The 17,840-nt window shown below is 49.5% G+C and overlaps 1 protein-coding gene across 1 annotated transcript; it reads right to left on the bottom strand.

Annotated features, from left to right (window-relative positions):
- Window positions 1–755: 755 nt before the first annotated feature.
- Window positions 756–14,306, bottom strand: LOC144168616 (uncharacterized). The gene is made up of 6 exons (XM_077697563.1): window positions 14,239–14,306; window positions 12,275–12,333; window positions 10,375–10,644; window positions 7,625–7,680; window positions 4,098–4,221; window positions 756–1,955 (listed from the first exon to the last, which is right to left on the bottom strand). Exons 1-6 carry the CDS (start codon window positions 14,304–14,306, stop codon window positions 1,651–1,653), a joined length of 882 nt encoding a protein of 293 aa, XP_077553689.1. The 3' UTR covers window positions 756–1,650.
- Between the last annotated feature and the right edge of the window lie 3,534 nt (window positions 14,307–17,840).

The raw sequence follows: 17,840 nt of genomic DNA on the forward strand, positions 1-17,840 counted from the left end.
GACGGTGTCAGTGACACGTGGAAGGAGGCGAGTTTTCACATAAGACCTCGAATGCATGAGTCTGGTTGCTACATAGATTTCTAGGCTGAGCAGGCGAATCCAACTTACGATATATACGCATGTACGAAGTTCATACCCCCTTCCCCCTTAAATTATTTTATTCCTGGAAGCTCTTCTGTAGCTCTATTATGTCTATATACTGAGCCATAATCTTTATGGGATGTTTAGTTACCGGGGCAATTTTTTATCACTGTGTGGGTATGGGGTATAGAGAGTTAAATATTGTAACTTCATGGGTTCTCTCTGGTAACGTGTAGCTAAGGATAAAGGCTCTGGTAAAATCTGAAGTTTCTTCTTTCTTACATAGAACATGTTTAGCGTAAAGGTCGATTTTAGGCGCGCGCTACTTTCTGAAAGATATGCAACCCACAGCGAATGCATTTAGATTAATCCCTAGTTTCGGACCTCGACGACGCCGGGCTAATAAAGGTTTAGACTTAAACGCTAAGTATGACGTCTTTCGCGCTAACTTTCATCCTATATCGTGTCATAATTCCTCGCAGAGTGTTACGACTTTCGATATTCCACTCTGGCCTTACGAGGACCATTTTCTCCGCAGTTTTCTCTGCGCGAAATGTGAAGCTATGAGTCTATATTTGTCGACAGAGATTGGCTGTTTCTTCAGAGCGAACTCGGTTAGCCTCTTATGCACCACGCTCTGCATGCGAAAAAAAAAAACAATAAAAAAAACTACGTACATTCTTATCATTTTTATCATTTTTCTTACAAAATGGCTCTTACACAGCAATGAATGATAGCCGACGTGGTCACAGATTTCCGCGTATCGGTTCCGTAACCCAGTTTAGTCTCACACACGAGATTCAGTATAGCCGGCGGGAATCGCCCCAGCAACGGATGCATGTGCGTATGGCAGCACTCTATTGCGCAGGTTACAAGCTGTCTTCCAGACGGAAAGTCGACATCGAGGCCCTCTAAAGTCAGCCCATTTGCCGCAAACCCGCTAAGGCCCTGGAATGGTTTGTAGCGGCAAAAGAAGCAGGCATAGCGGGCGCCTGCGCCAGAAGGTGGGTAACCTCAAAATAATTGACCTGTGTGGCCCCTATCCTTAGCTACCACCTTACGAAAGCCCCACGGCTCCACTACAACGTACACCACACAATCCCCGCCTACGAAATAAGAATACCTCTCCTTATAATGCCCCCCTCCCTGGCGGCGTCCGTGGTTCCTGCCCGACGTGATGTTTGTACCCTGTTCATGACCAGAAAAATAGAGATTCCCACTTACACGCACACACGTCTCGTGCTATGCTATCTACCGTTTGCGACACTTACGCATCACGTCGAGGAAGCCGCCCACCCACCCGCTTCATCACGTCTTTTTAAACGTTAAAACTAATGGTTTAACTATAGCTTTCTCGCAAATACGTGTCGCAAAACTGTATATGAGCGCATTAGTTTTTAAAGAGGTCGAACCCCGTGCGCCCCATCCTCGCATTTTTGTACTCTCATTAGAGAAACCCCGCGCCGACGACCTTTCTGGTAGTAGTTTTACAGGGCTCGCGAAATTCGGGGCATGGCGAGAACCGGGATCCCCGGTCTCCCAGGGAGTGGCTCAGACAGGAAGAGCGCCCTAGTTGCGCCTGTTGCTCCGGGCGTCCAGTCCCCCTATGCCGGAGTCGTCGAAGTCCCCCCCAGCGCCGTTGGAGCCGCCCGGAACCGAGGGCGCCGAGCCGAAGCACTCCTGGAACTGGGCCCAGTAGTCGGTGTTGTCCACCCACGAGGCGGCCGCGCAGCCCGAGCGGCCGGCCTTGTGCATGCGCGCGTAGTCGTTGCACGTGACCTGGCCGTCGCCGTCGCAGTCGGTGCCCCACTTGTTCATGTAGTTCACCACCGCCGTCTCCGAGCAGCGCTGGTCCTTCAGACACTTCTCGAAGTCTGCAACGAGACAGGACGTCGCGCCAAGAATGGGTGAAACAACGAGTGAGAAGGATAGCAGCTGTGAAGATTTATGCACCCGCAGTGCCAGTGTGGGTAACGATTCACTCCGACAGTCACCCTTTACAAGCTTTTAGCGGAGGAAATAGCGGGCGTCGACGGTACAAAGGATTTGTGCCCACGCCCCTTATGGCATGCATACAACGGTGTGGGTAACACCCTTGCTCAATACAACGGGTCATGAACATCACCATGGTTTCAGGGAGGGAGGCGTTTTTAACACGAAAGTGTTTTATGTTTTATTCCGGGGTACACAAACATTTGAATGACGTCATATCCGTCACGGGAGTGACGCCAGTACAACGAAGCAAGCGGCCTGTAAAGGGTGCACCCCTGCACATAGGGTCTTCTTGCGGGGAAGCAACCTTTATAGCCAAAGACTACGTTATACAAGTAGGTTTGTTCGTTTCCGGGTTTTATATTTTAACACGAAAGTGTTTTATGCCGGGATACACCGAGATTTCACTGACGTCGTCACGGAAATGACGCCAGTACAACTTTTTCGAAGCGACCCGCCAGCAGGACATCGCTCGCCAAGCACACCCGACAGACAGCCGCCGACCCGCAAATCATGCCCATTTCGCTGCAGATTTCGCTGCACATATCACTTTTGTGTTTTACCGATTCCTATGACCGAGGAATCAACCACAATTTTTGTCTGACCTCGAGAGATGTTTGTTTTCAGCCCGTTCTCTTCCGCCTGAAAACATCCTTCTCCGCAGCCTGCACAATTGTACTAACGCACGGTTGCGCACAGCAAGATCTTGTTGAGCTAGAAACTGTCACAACGTTAGACAGAGGGGGATTTCACAGAACGTTATCCCTTAATTGTTACCGTCATGTGCAGCCATATTACTCTGACAGTCGCAAAGGATTGGCTTTTTCCCGGCTGAAATTAATTCCACCCTGGCCGCCGTCCTGACCTGCAACGCTGGGTGCATGGACCGTGTCACCGACAACTCCTGAACTTTATACACGAAACTAACTTGTTCGTGTTTCTGTAAGCGCCTACATCTATTATGCCGCAGGGCAAACTTTCGAATAAAAAAAAAATTATTTCGCGGTACGAAAGTCACTGGCCCCATTATGGCCGCACAGAATTATGGAAGATTTAGCTAGTCGAGATACCTCTATTGAAATATCTACGCGGGGGCAGCATAGTGACGTTCATTAAAACAAATTATGTCCCATTTATTCACTAGGGCGACTTCATCACCTTCTCAATTATCTATAGCATCGCTGTTTCTCGAGTAAATTCCGCAATAACGTTTGATAATTATCGTCGGCTCTATTCTTTCAAATACATGAGATAATGAGAAAAATACAAAGCACGTGTGCACTCGAATTATAACACATGTGTCTTAATATGCAGGACATACTACGTATGTTCATTTTTGCATCTCAGTCATTACAGTGGATAATCACAGCCGCCTCGTAGCCGCTGCAGGTTCTGAAAACTGACCGTAGAACTAGTTATAATTCAAACTTGCTGGAGCAATTTGGCCATGCTTGTCGGCTAGGACATAAGCATCAGCTTTCCGCAAATTTTCATCACGCTAACAAAATTATAAACACGCTTAATTAATTACAATTAGGGAGTTCGTATTTTTGTATGGACCACCCGGCTCTCCACTACCTGAGCACTACGGCGTCCAGCAACGCTGAGCCTTCTTTCGTGAGGCCCCTTTAACAACGCGCTTCTCGAAATTCCCATGTCCTTTTGCAATAAGCCGTAAAGAATAATACACCTTACGCATTTGACGACTTCGTAAACTCAAGAGGCCAACGGAAGCGTTGGGGTGAAGGAGAGGGTGAATGTATGATATGTACGTTTGTAATAAATGAACGCGAAAGCGGAAATTACTTGCGTAGAATTTAAGAAATTAATAAATCATTCTTTTGTTCTGCTGTTGTCTGGCAAGAACGTGAAGCCAAACACCGCTATTTAATTATGAATGCTTAGTTTTGCGTCGAATTCCGACGAAGGCCTGCTTAAACGCAGTAAAAAATGTTATAGCTCGCCCAGCAGTCTACGCTAGGCGAGCTCTTCCGTAAGAGGCAACGGGGACTATATATACTTACGGTCAAAGTTTCCGGGCTTGCCGGCGTCGACCCAGTAGGCGTACGAGATCTGGTACGGTCCGCAGAAGTAGGAAGTGGGGCCCGCGTTTGTGCAGCCGATTTGCGTGTTGCACTTGGTGCTGGCCTGCAAATAGTGCCGGGCAGAGCCGTTGCCTAATCAATTTCTAAAATAGCAAGGTGTGGAGGGGATGGCACTAGGGCAACAAAGCGACATGTTCAAGCAACTAAGGTCCTGGAACTTGTATGTTATACCGCGCCTGAGCTTGACACAAAGCTTTAGCTCCAGTTGGAGGCGATTTTGTTCCAAAAGAATGCAGTAGAAAATTTTAAATTATAAGAACAAAGACATTTCTAAATTTAAAAAAAACGGCCAGACGGGACAACTGCCCGCACAACTTCAGTTCACTTTTGCACATGAAATGATATGCGGTATTTGTGAAGCCCTTGAAGGTCTTACGAACGACACTAGTTTAGGGCGCTGTACGGAGGAAACAGATAGTTTTCCTTCTTTCATGCGTAAAACTGAACTAAAATCGTGCGGGTGGTTGCTCCATCTGGCCTTTTTTTTAAGGGCACATTTGTTTCAAACTTTTGCATGGTAACCCTCGGCTTCGTAGGCCTGGCAAGGTGGCAGACACAAGGACGCAGATGTAGCTTCCAATGGCTGGAAACGTGCCCACCCCTTTGAAGCTGGGCTCTCTCTCCATCACTGTCTCGCCAACTCAGATGTCGGCCTTTCTTTTCTTTTTGCGTTTCTGTTTACGATGATTCCCTGTTCCTCTCAGTCTCGAATGGACACCTGTTATTTGTCCGCTGGGGGCGTACTTATGTCCCTGTCCGATCCTACAAGGAAGTATGTGCCCTGGACGTTTTTGTAATGTGCGATAATAGGCTGTTTGCCATAAATTAACGGAGTTCGAGAGATACAGGTTCGATCCGTTCTCGCGGAGGAATGCAAGAAGAGCGCGGTGGTGGGATCCTCAAAGCCACCGCTGGAGGTTGGGGTGCAACGCTTGCTGGCGACTGTAGTGTGTTGTCGGAAATCCTGCACAACAAGGGCACTCTCGTGCTTCTTCTACCGCACTTAACAGCACTGACGTCACTGACCATCATACAACGCGTCAGACGCGCAACGCTAACCACGAGTCGGGTTCACAAGCTTGCTGTGCACGTCAGTCGGTAGCGCATTTGCTTTTGGTGCGGAAGTTGAACGAAAACCGGTTGGTGGTAGGAGGTTCCTTCTGTTTCAGATGTAACACTCTTTCCAAAAAAGCACAACAATGAAGCTCACCGTGGTCATCAAGCATGACATTGCAAAGTGAGTCATTAGTCGAGATGTTAATCATTCATTTACAGTTGTGTCGTCATGTGTGGTATGTGATGGCATACCGGAATGCGGCATCGAGAGCCCATCAACCATGAGCTAGCAGTCGGCCTTAGTGCCACCAAACAAGCTACTCTATGTTGCTGGAGGAGTAAAGCGAACGGTTTAAAGGGCACTATACCCGCAAGGGTTGTGGCGCTGGCGCTGTTATTGGCGTTGCCCACCTCGTCAGGTGGGCAACGGACATAATTTCTGCCGAAGGAAAGAGAAAAAATGCGCCCCACGTTAAAGGGACACTCAAATAAATTTGTCAGACTTATGTGCACGGAGCAAGAATATGTTGGAGGCGAAACGGCGCATTCTGGCAAGCGCGGACGAGCGGCAGATAATGTCACAATAAAAACCAAAGCGGACTGCAAAGCTTTTTAGCTGCGGCGGCGAAGGAGAGGATAGCGGCACCTGATGGACAAAATGATAGCGGCAGCACTTCTTTCCGTGGCTGCGCAGTGCAATGCCGATCGCGGCGGCCGCGCAGTTTCTTCACCCGCGGCAGATGCCGCTAGCTTAACCTATGCCGCACTTCTTTCCGTGGCTGCGCAGTGCAATGCCGATCGCGGCGGCCGCGCAGTTTCTTCACCCGCGGCAGATGCCGCTAGCTTAACCTATGACGAGAGCTTGTGGCATTATCTGGCCGCGCTAGGAAACCTAGTTTCACCTCCTATCTTATTCTTGCTCCGCGCTTATGTGTAGCTGCAATGTGAAATTTGGGTTATTTATTACATCATTCGGTTATTCAGCGCAATTATACAGCCTTCGTGAGCATAGCACAATTATATAGCATTATGCAAGAATAATTCGGCCACAGTAATCGGTGGCCGAAGGTTCACAATGTGTCTTTGTAGTATTTCAGCATGGATTTATGTACACGCACCCCCCCCCCCTCCCCCTAGAAGGATTTCGACAGCCTCTCAAAAAGATTCTACGACCACGAGCACCCTGCAAAGGGATTTATACTTCCCCCTCCCCCCCCCCCCCCCCCCCCCCAACGGGCGGATTTCCACACCCCTCCAAAATCGAACTTCGTGATAAATACCTGGTATTCAGCTTTTAGACTTTTTTATGTTAACCCATTTCAGAGTTGATATCGATGCCCTGTTTGTTCACACTCCCGTTTTACAATTTAAACGCATTAGTAATCGGCTAAATTTAGCTTTGCGGACATCGCCGCTCGTCGTTATGGCCGACAATATAAAATTGGTAGTTAGAGCTAAACGGCACCTTCGAAAGCAATGCGTGTAAATGGGCTGAAAAAATTTCTGAGCTTGACCTACGCATGCTAAGATTATTCTGGTGAGGTCATTCTTAGCTTCGAAACTCCCTTTAATGTACTTTTTATAAGTAGTTATCGTTCGGTTGGAGCCTCCGCCATTTTAATTCCGTGAATTAGATGCAGCAGTAATAAGTTGGCGAGTCGTAACTGAATTGCCGTACATATGCACAGCAAATATGTGTTTGTTGGCTTGACAGTGGCCACCCAAGAAAGTGTCGACCCGGGTTGTGCTACATATTTATCACCGGTTCGGCACGAAAATCCTGGACATTTTGTCCGCGCACACCTTAAAACGTTAGGTCGAAAGCACACCTCGGGAAGGCGCGCCGCAAGCAAGCGTAACCAAGTTTACAGCCAAATAGCTTTAGGTATACGTATACGATATTGCAGGATCCCCAAAACTACCGCGATGTGAACACAGGTTCCGGTTCTTTTCTTTAACAACATCAGGATGGACAGTGCAAATAGGGATCATTTGGGTCTAGTGTGCATTTCTCTTAACCATACTGAATGCGTTGAGGGAGAGAGATCTAGAACACTAGCGTGTACTGATCCTTGAAACAGCTCGCCGAAATTTGACTACCATATGACAGTGCCCTGGCAGCCGGCATTCATAGGTTTCCAAGCTCCATGTCCTGAATCTGGATTATACGCGCCGAACATATTACCTACCTAAGCTGTGGAACGCCGTATCCAGGAATCTAACTCTGAGCCTAGCGCCTAAAAAACACTCCTTGGACTCTGAGCCATTATGGAGTGTGATCTGCCAATTAATTTACTCAAGCTCAAATGTATACTTAAAATACGATATTTAAATATCTTCTCTGTGGACTGATGGCGTGTTCGGAACGCTGCGGTGCAGGGTATACTTACGTAGCAGATGCAGTTGAGGCACTTCCTCGTGAGGTCCTCGTCTTGCGACTTGACACCTGAGAAAGTTGTTGAAGTCAAAATACGGGGAAAAAAAACGAAGTTGTCTGCTCTCACTACATGCGAGCTCCATTGGCAGTTTGTGCCGAATTTCTCCTCGGAACCCGTGTAACCATGTTGAGAGCCCTATACTCGCCAATGTGGGCGTGCTTATACATAACATGCACTATATATACACTGCGACACGGGTATTGCCTACACGCGTCGGCGCAGGCGGTTGCTTTCTTTTTTGTTTATTGCATTGACGTGTAAACAGCCAAGATGATGGGTGGCATGTGCCAGCACATGCACACGGTGGCACAGGAGCCGCCTATCAATTTATAAGTTTCCAATCAACACACTCCGGAAAGCACTATAAGCACGATTTTTCACCTATGACTTGAATCCCTTTATACGCGTGTGTACTGTGTGAGTCGCTGTCATCAGAAGTATCATGCCAGTTAAACACGCGCGGACATGGACGTTCGGTTGACGGACACACCGCGAGGAACATGTTAGTTCCCGACACGCGAATAGGCGCATGTCGATACGACTGAGTGGAAAGACACGGATACGTGTGATTCCCATACTCGTGAACTGCAACCACCATGTACAACACACCCTGGAAACCCCAGAACACACCAGCAGCCTCCATAATTCGCACCCCACCCCTTGAGCAGCGGGAGGCCGCGCTGTACAGCTTGGCCCCGAAGGATCAGCGGCAGCTGGTGGACCGGGCACGCAGCTTATCAGCCGCCGCAGCAGCCCTGGATTGAGGGCTTCTCCCGCTTGCGAGCCCGAAACTACTATCATTTGATTGATTGATTGATTGATTGATTGATTGATTGATTGATTGATTGATTGATTGATTGATTGATTGATTGATTGATTGATTGATTGATTGATTGATTGATTGATTGTAGGGTTTAACGCGCCGACGCAACGCAGGCGATGAGGCGCGCCGTAGTGGAGGGCTCCGGATTAATTTTGACCACCTGGGGATCTTTATCGTGCGCCGAAATCTCGTACACACGGGCGTTTTTGCTTTTCGCCTCCATCAGAAAAGCGGCCGCCGCGGCCGGGAATCGAACCCGCGACCTCGTGCTCAGTAGCGCAACTACTATCATTTGAAAGACATCAAGTTTTCATTTGCTCGTGTTATCTGCGGCCGCACGGGCAGGGCACGCAGGTTACGGAACCAGGAACAGGAACATGTTAATTCCACGCACGCGAACAGGGTCTCGTTACTGATGTGGTCCCGCCTTTAAATTCGCTTGCATTGTGAAGCTTCTCTCCCAGCATTGCGTAGTCTGTAGTCGGCGTGGATAGCTCCGCGCGGAGTGCGATTAGCAGCTGTAGTTGTAAAAACAGCAGCCACAGCCGGGAACCGGGCCCGCCGCGTCCTTGAGGAAGACAAGTTTCCCTCTAGTCGCGTATTTCCAAAGCGACCGCAAGGAATGTGTTGTTTAACGTAAAGCAATCAGTAAAAAAGCGTAAAAGCGGCTGGGTTCAAGGACGGCGGTATTTCAGACTCGTAGCTTCGGCGTGGCTAGCAGGGCGGGTGGGACAATCACAAGCGATAGTGCTTGTCTGCTAACGTGTCCTCGTCGTGATAGCCACGTTAACCACGCGAACATAAATAAAGCTGCGGAGCGGGCGACGCCGTGTTTGCTGCTGACAGCCACCAAAGTTTTCGGCAAAGTTACCTCATGCGTTGCGGAGGTGTTTCCTTGTGCGCGCAATCACCGACACCGCCGGATCAGCGAAGCAGACGACGCGGCGTGCATGTACCTCCAGTCACGCGTTTGCAAGCTGTGGCTAGCAAAAAACACGAAGTGAGGGGCGAACTATCATCACTCGGGGACGAACCGTGCGTGTGAGAATCTTTCTAGATAATGTCCCAGCGCGTGCGCCTTGTAAATGCCAAACGACCGTCTGTTGCCCATATATAGGCATTCGTAGCCGCTGGCCTGGGAGGCCTTTTCATCTCGTTGATTTATTTCTTTTTTACTTTTATCTACGTTTAATGAATAGGCAACCGAGAAGCTGCCCGGCCGGCGCACGCCAACCTGGCGGTTCTTTCGCGCTTCGGAAATGAGGTCGGCCCAGCTGAGAATCGCACTTAATATTTGGTTAGCCAAGCACTTATCTGCAGCGATGAACGTGGCTCAGTGGCCATTTTTATTTGTATTAGCCCACACATTTTTCATGATTACTTCTAAATGTTCTTAGGCCACAGCGGTAGAAAAGTGGGCGGAGTTTTTTTTTTTTTTTTGAGGGGGGGGGAGCTATTTTCAGTGTTAAGCAAACGTGAATACATACCAGCTTATCGCTACGCATCAATATTGAACGACAGCGCAGGGGTGTAAGGGACTGCTTGTACCCCCTTGCTCCACCACCGACGTCTATCGCGAGGATTTCGTCCACGCGCGCGTCTATGCCAACCGTCATAGTGGATTAAGAATCACAAAATATCTGAGAGCATTGCGCGGTTTGTATTTACGTTCCCTCAATATCCAGCACGGCGAGCACTCAATGGAGTTGAACTCGCTGTCATAGCCAAAGCATCCCGCGCGGCAACGCCCATGGCGCCAAGAGTTTACACTTCTACAAAACTTTCCGGCGTAGTCCGGTTGAACGTCTTCGCGTGAAAGACACCTCTGCGTGAAAGCTGCTCGTGAAAGGGTTCGTGGTGCGCGTGTGGCGCTACTCACCGGTGGCGAGGGCGCACAGCGCCAGGCAGCAGGCGACGACGGAGGTTGTGGGCGACATGCTCGGAGAGCTGCTTCCGTTGCTCTGGTTACTCCGGCCACAAGTGGTGCTGAGCTCGGCGGCAGCCGGAAGTGCTCGTCCTTCACCCAGAAAGCGGCCACAAGCGCGCATGCGTCCGACCAACCGGCCAGACTCCTCCAAGGTGAGCCGGCTCTTCCGTCGGCTCTCGCCGCCGCCAGCGTCTAACGCGGCCGTGCCCCCCCGCGGCGACGCTGGTCAACGCGGAGACAATGACTCATCAACGCCGCCTCGACGGCCACTCCGCGGTCAGCAGAGTGTGGACCCGCAGCGACGTCACGCTCAGCCGGTCAGTGCCAAGGACGCGTCGCAGCAGCGGTCCCGTTGCGTCAACCGCACCAATAGTACGTGTCCGACGACCCTCCTCTGTATTGCAGCTTCGAGGAAACCATAATTCCCAAGCACGCCGGTCTATGTATCCGGGTCTGGCTTGTCACGGTCTTGCTTGCGCGTCTTGGAAGCCCGAATATCGGGATCGGCGCGCGGCGGAGAGAAAGTTAGAAGCGGATGACCGTGAACCATGGGTACCAACCACTGCCCTTACCACGTATGCGGACTAGTCCTTTGACAGCCCCTGGGCGAGCCCCCCAACTAGCCCCCCGACAAGTTTTGTCGAATCCTTTGACATACCTATTACCCTGGGCAAAATCAGTGACAGCGCACTTAGAGGCCGCCTCTACCATCGTGTGTCACTCAGTACACCGCAGAGAGAGAGAGAGAGAGAGAGAGAGAGAGAGAGAGAGAGAGAGAGAGAGAGAGAGAGAGAGAGAGAGAGAGAGAGAGAGAGAACATCTTTTTATTGTACAATATTTCGCTTAGCAGCAGGATCACTGGAGGGAGGTCTAGATTACACGTAGAAAGAGTTACACAAGGCTGACCCAGGTTGCCAAACAGTGCCGTTCATGCTCGTGTACCATGCAGCGCTGGGATGTTGTCACCCGAAATGAGAACGCTCCGCTGGATTGCTGGTGCAACATTCAGAGCAAAACCTCGCTGCAGGCGACGAAGAACAAGAACACACAGCCGTGCGCTCTAAACCGATATAACTAAGTTTCAACCAGTTGGATGGAAGATTTGCTGCCACTTGAGCGATGGCGTCTTTGCGCGTCTGAAGAGTTCGCTGCGTGACTATTCAACCGATAGAGCGATGAACCAGTGCGTTGAAGGGAGTCTGCAACACTTCCGATAAACGCTTTCACTCCTTCCTTCGTGTCTGGAAGCACGGCGAGAGCTATATTTATCGCCAGGGAGCGGCACGGCGTGATTTGCCCGTCGCAGCAGATACGCCTTCAGTTTCTGCTGTGCTTTTGAGGTTTTCTTTTTGAAGTGGCTATCGAATGTGTTCATTGCTGCAACTGAAGGAAAGCCGGCCAATAGCCGCTACACCGCTGTAATGACGTAATTCCAGCGTTCGCACAACGCTGAGACTGGCAAAGAGAGGAAAATCTTTTGAGCATGTTTCTAAGCTATCTGATGGGCATAGAGCAGTTATTTGCGACCCCCTAATCTAAGTAGTGCTGGATGTGTTGGTTGACTACATTCTGCAAGCATTTAAGATTTCGAAGAGTGTTGAAAAAAAGCGTTGCAGGGTCCCTTTAAGGGGCATTCACAAAAGGCGAAACTCCCTCCCCTCCCTCGCGGTGCATCGCGTGACTGTACGCCGCGCTTTCGTGCCGAAACACAAGAGAAAGGGGTCAGAAGGAGAGCTGCACTGTTCATGATTTTCGCAACGTATCTCAATGGCGGTCATTGGCCGTCCAAGCAGTTGGCGCTTTGACAGCAACCACCGAATGACAGCCGGAAAGTTGAGCCCGGCGTGCCCACCGTATCCGTCATCAGAGGCAACTCGGCTGAGATTGAGCCACCAGAAGTGATGGAAGAGCCTGCATGCGCATATAAAAGCGGCGGAAAAGGTCTCTTCCGCAGAGCACCACCAGCAAAGTTGTCCGACTGGTGAGAAATATTAAGCCAACGGCTAAGAAATCCCCGCAGACCGCTGTGGTATAGTGCCTAGAATATACATATTCTAGGCACTGTAGCTGTGGCTTCACCGGTGACAGTGCGCAGCCAATGCTTCTGCAGCCTGCCTCTCTCGTTTACGAACAAAGGCGTGACGTGCAGTCACGTGATACGCGCTGGAGGAGAGGAGGAATTTTGAAGACATCCCTCTCGCCGCCGTAGGGACAAGACAACCGCTCCCTCTCCCACCCGGTGGTGTCACGCATACCCTACCTACCTCGACGGGGTTTCCCAGAAGTTTCCCATGCGAAACTGGTTACCCCATTACACGGCGATATTCGTCTTTCATGCCGCAACCACTATATTCGGCTTGCAGGATTGTAAATAGTTTCCAATGCTAAGTGCGGCATAAAAGCATGCCACATTCAACATTTACTCATTCCGCAAATCTATGTTACAGCAACGAAAATGTCACTGACCAAATAAAAAAAAAAACAGTTTTGCCGTTGTAGTACTCCTACGGGTTCATTGACCAAAATTAGAAGCGCCATGGAACACTTATACATCGGTTGCGCAATGACACAATAGATCGCGCCCGGTAGTAAAAACTCTTGCCGCTCTCGCCTCATCACAGCCCACCACGTATCTCGTATTCCGAAAATACTCTGACATGTAACGTTTGTTTTCGCATGGCCGTTAGTTACATAATTGCTGTCAATCTTCTGCGCAGATTGCCCGTTGGATTGCCGATGGACGCAGACTCGTACACAGCGCGAGAGATCTTGTAGGCAACACCCATAAATTTTGAGCCGGAAAGGGGATCTTTCACGTTGACAAGGTCGAAACGCAGTTTGCTAGTGGGTATACACGCGCCATGCGCACACCGTGTTTCTTGAAAACGCGTGCCGGGACTTGCTGTTGTACGGGACGTACAGAATTGCAGCCCGCTTTGACGTATGTCCTCGTCGACGTTCTTGTCTCCTGCTCCCGACGTAAATTACTGGTCATCACCTTGTTTGCTTCTTTCCGGATAAAATGCTTAGGGTATCCCTTTTATTGTAGGTCTTTTTCAACTGTTCTCGTTCCTTCTTTCAGGCTTTCCAAGTCTTGGCGCTTATACTTTGTTCGTTTCGAAAGCCACGTCAACACTAATCGTTTGGTCGTTTGGGGGACACATGGCGTGCACCGAGTAAAAGTTTAGGCACCTTCTATGGAGTGGCCACTTGGGGCACTCTAGATGGAATGGATCTATACTATTCATCTTCCACAGTAAAATAACTGAACGTTTGTATCGATTAGACGCTGAATGAAACGCCAAACGAGCTGTTTGTCTATGGCGCATAAGCCATCGCTGACGTACCTCACACAAAATGTGGCTGTTCCCTCTTCCATGCGAACCGGTAAAATACGAAAGTGAAATGTGCCTTCCCAAGAGCAGTTGAATGTTTATTGTGCATCGATGTGTTCTTGCACGTCGCTATTTATATTTCGTCCGTATGGCACCGCTGTACGCTTCAACGTTAGACATTGCACGCGCCGGAGCATTGCGTAAATTCGACTGAAACCATAGGCGCTCGCAGACCGTCCGTGCGAACGAAACCAAACGGGTTGTCAGCGCATCGTTCGGTGAACACACGTTGCGCTGCAGCGAAAGGAGCAGCGGACCGTGTCACGAGCGCGACATCCGCAAGTCGGCTTCTCCGCAGCTACTACTACTACTAAGTGATTCGGGTGAAAAGGAAAGGAAGTGCACTGGGGATATTATTGAGCCCAACTGGGGGCTCACCTGCATACAACCCAGTGCGGGAACATGGATGGGGAGGGCTTACGCTGCGTGGCCCCCGCACACGTAGGCCCTGGCATCGATGCGCCAACTGTCGGAGCTCTTTAGCGTCATGATGCACTACTTCGCTTCGCCTCTTCTATATGGCAGCACCATCTGTAAATAAGGATATAATGCGCGTTTGTCGATCTATTCACGCGCCTGTTCATAGCGCAGTCTTGACGCATTTCGTACCCCCCGTTGCGGCGAAAGAGTTCGTGGCTCGAATCCCGGCGCAGCCACGTCAATCGAAATTTTTTCTGGCGAAGTTATTCCCGTGACGGATATGACGTCGTGAGATCTTGGTGGGCCCCGGCATTAAACACTTTCGTGTTAAAATCTAGCGGCTCTGTCTGGAAAGACTCCAAGGCTCCTTTGTCCAACTGCTTCTATCGTCACGTTTGCGGTGGATGACATAGATGGATGCCCCCATTGTCGTCGTTCCAAACACGTGCATGCAGACATCGTCGTTGTACGTTGTTTCTAACATGTCTTTACTTGACCAGACGGTATACACCGCACAGCGCAACTCTACGTTCAAATTCAGAGCTGCCCGATTTCGCCAGAGACGCACAGAAATGGTTTCGAATTCAATGGGGCAAGGCACGCTAGCGTTTTTATGGCTAGAGTGCGTGCGTAGAGTGCGAGGCATTCCCTCACAGCCACGCCTTGTTCTGGCACCCCACCCTTCTTGAAGAAAATTTCAACGATCCGCCTCGGCAGAGATACAGTGCTGCAGCCGCCAGGACGGTATATATGATATACCCCCTTCTAACGGTGGCAAGGCTTGCGCTCGAGCGGTGCTGTTATCCAAGATTAATCGGCGTTTCAGTGGCAACCTCTCGGAGCTCTTGGCCTAAACAACAACTTTCGTGACCTTTCGGACGATCCTTTGCGTGGATTCACAGAGGAAGCAATTAAAGAACCAGGAGAACTCAATAAATTATGCACTTGAGGAACGGAGCAGAACTTTCGAGCTGTCGAGATAGGTCTTGCGGCACTGGAGCACTCGTACGTCATGGAGAGAAAAGAGGCGCGGTTACACTTGTCTTCAGAATGCCTATCTTCTTAATGCGTAAGCGACTCCGAGTACCTCAGCCGCGAAAACTGTGGTAATGCCATGTATCTGCCCAGAAGGGCACAACGGGGGAAGTTAAGACGTTTAATCGTGGTGAGCGTAAATGTAGACTGTATGTCGAAGGAAATTAAAAACAAATACAAAAGTAATAAAAGCTCAAAATTAAATAACGAAATCCCAAGTGCCTCTATAACCCACCGCCTTCACGCGGTTAAGGCAAATTTTGTAAGAAACAGGAAAAACAAACAGAAAAATAAAATTCGTCGAGAAGCACCAACTATGTGGCGCCTTTCCTCCAAAAATATGTCGAATTGGTGAAGTTAAGACATCTAATCTTTATAATAGTGTAAACTTACATTTTTGTTTTAAAAAACAAGAAAAACCAAATATAAAGACTACAATCAATATTTTTTCGTGCAGACTCATCTAGCCGACTCATAGAGAACCTGCTACCTGAAAAAAAAAAATTCATACGGCAGGCCACGCGATGGGAGGCCGTAAGACAAACAAAATTTATTCCGTAACGTGGCTGGAAACAAATCTCTCGGCGCTATCCAGCCTACATGCAAACAAGACCACGCACTGCTTACGCAAAAGTACGGAGTGATTAGATCAAGAGATTTTCGCTCGTGAAATTATTGAGATTACTTCTATAAAGTTTTTTAGACTTGCAAACGTTGTAAGACAGCTTTATAAGTCTTTGTTTTTTTGTTTTTTGAATTCCCCCTGCTCTACAAATGCTGTAAAACGTTGGAAAAATGGCTACCAAAAAAAAAAACACATCTTAGTTTCTGAACTGACTTCAGTTCCAATTTTAACTTCACTGAACCTCAAACTATTGACCTTGTGTTGAAGGCAAAACCTCTGACCGCCGCACTTAGCTGGTCGCAGTTCCTGACGTCACCCAAACCTCACTCCATGTCGAAAAGTTGAAGTTCTTTTGAGGCTGAGGCAGACCTTGTAAGGTCACCACTTTAAGAGGTTGCTCTGATTAAGGAGCTCTTACCTTTCGCATAAGCAAGAAAGGATTGTTTACCCACCTACGAAAAAAAACTGCACACACTAGACCGTGTGCATAATTTACTGCGCTCTGTTTAGTAGCCTCGAGTATACAGCTGCTTTGGAAGGAAGGCGCTTCTCTCAGGAGCTCGAGGTCGGTCACACGGCAATGAAATATCATTTAACAATTTCCCGCCTGCACCATATATTTTTTTCCTCTATACTCGTAAAACGCGCGCCCGCTTACACGAACGCTCTTTAGTTCGTAGTCTCTCGAACATTAGGAAACGCCATCAAGGAAATAATTAGCCTCCACCGGTGTCCGTTTCAGAAAATAGTCCAAGATGTATCTCTCTCCATTTTATCTGTAACCGCATTCCTCAGTGGCTCATTTTCAATACACCTTGAGGCAGTCCTGTTGCTCACAGGAAGAAACAATGGACGTTTTTCCAGTAGCGTTATTGCACTCTTGCGGCGGCCGCCCGAACCACACTTGGGGGATTCTTGAAGAACCCGCCCACATTTTTCCGCCTGCCCTGTGCAGTTGAGGAAACCGTTCCCAGGCGCCACGCGTGGTTTTGGTGGCGGAGGAATTTTTCGATGGGAGCCGTAGCGCATATCTGTCGCCCGCTTTCAGGCCTCAGAAAACGGAGCAGCACTTAGCTGGCTCGGTGTTCGCAACTGGGTAATCCAATATGGCGTCGTTTTGTTTACATTTAGCCCCCCAAGAATGGCGCATCAGTCGCTGGGAGCGAGAGTTGCGCATGCGCAGAGTGCTACTGGAAAAAGGTCCATTCCCGCCACGTGTTCCGCACGTGCGAGCTCTCGAAGAGGCCCACATCCTTCTCGCGCGCACCTTTTGCCGCATGTGCACAGGGTTGTTTGCAACGTGACAAGACGGCCCTGGTGATCTGACTGTTTTGATCCTGCGGTGTCAATGACGTCGGCACATCTGACCCTGCGGAACAGAACAAGCGGCCGTACATACGCACAAGAATACACAAACGTGGCCGCAGCTGCCGCGGGTACAGTGTACTAGTTCTATTCTAGTACACTGTACCGCGGGGTTAACCGACCCTCTGGTAAATCACAGGGTGATTAAGCTCAGTTAGCAACCTTGAGGATAACAGCACAATGAGAACCGCGTTGTTTGTCGGCTTCCTCGCGCCTTAACGACGGCATCTTGCGTCAGCGGCCACGCACGATATTTCATTTTACGTGCCGGAGAGCCCAACACACTTAATCGAAGTACGAGGCAGCATCAAGGCAAACTAGGCTGAGCGGTCAAATACAAGCAGGCCTCCTTGGACACGCCAGCCGCTGCCGCACAATGCCCCCTCGTTAATGCCAACAAACACGATTTCGACGAAGATAAATTCCTACGCCCCGCATACCGTCACACGCAGCCGCCCCGACGTAAACACGCCAGCACGTGTAACCTTGTAGTAAAGAACGAAATTCGAAAGGCCTCCGGCAAAACAAGCTGTTGGGCAAGCTGGTGAATAATGGTGATAAAATTGTCGTTGTCTCAG

The sequence above is a fragment of the Haemaphysalis longicornis genome, unplaced genomic scaffold (genome assembly GCF_048455015.1).
Source record: "Haemaphysalis longicornis isolate Haplotype H1 unplaced genomic scaffold, Haemaphysalis longicornis Haplotype H1 scaffold_2, whole genome shotgun sequence".
NCBI lineage: Eukaryota > Metazoa > Arthropoda > Arachnida > Ixodida > Ixodidae > Haemaphysalis > Haemaphysalis longicornis.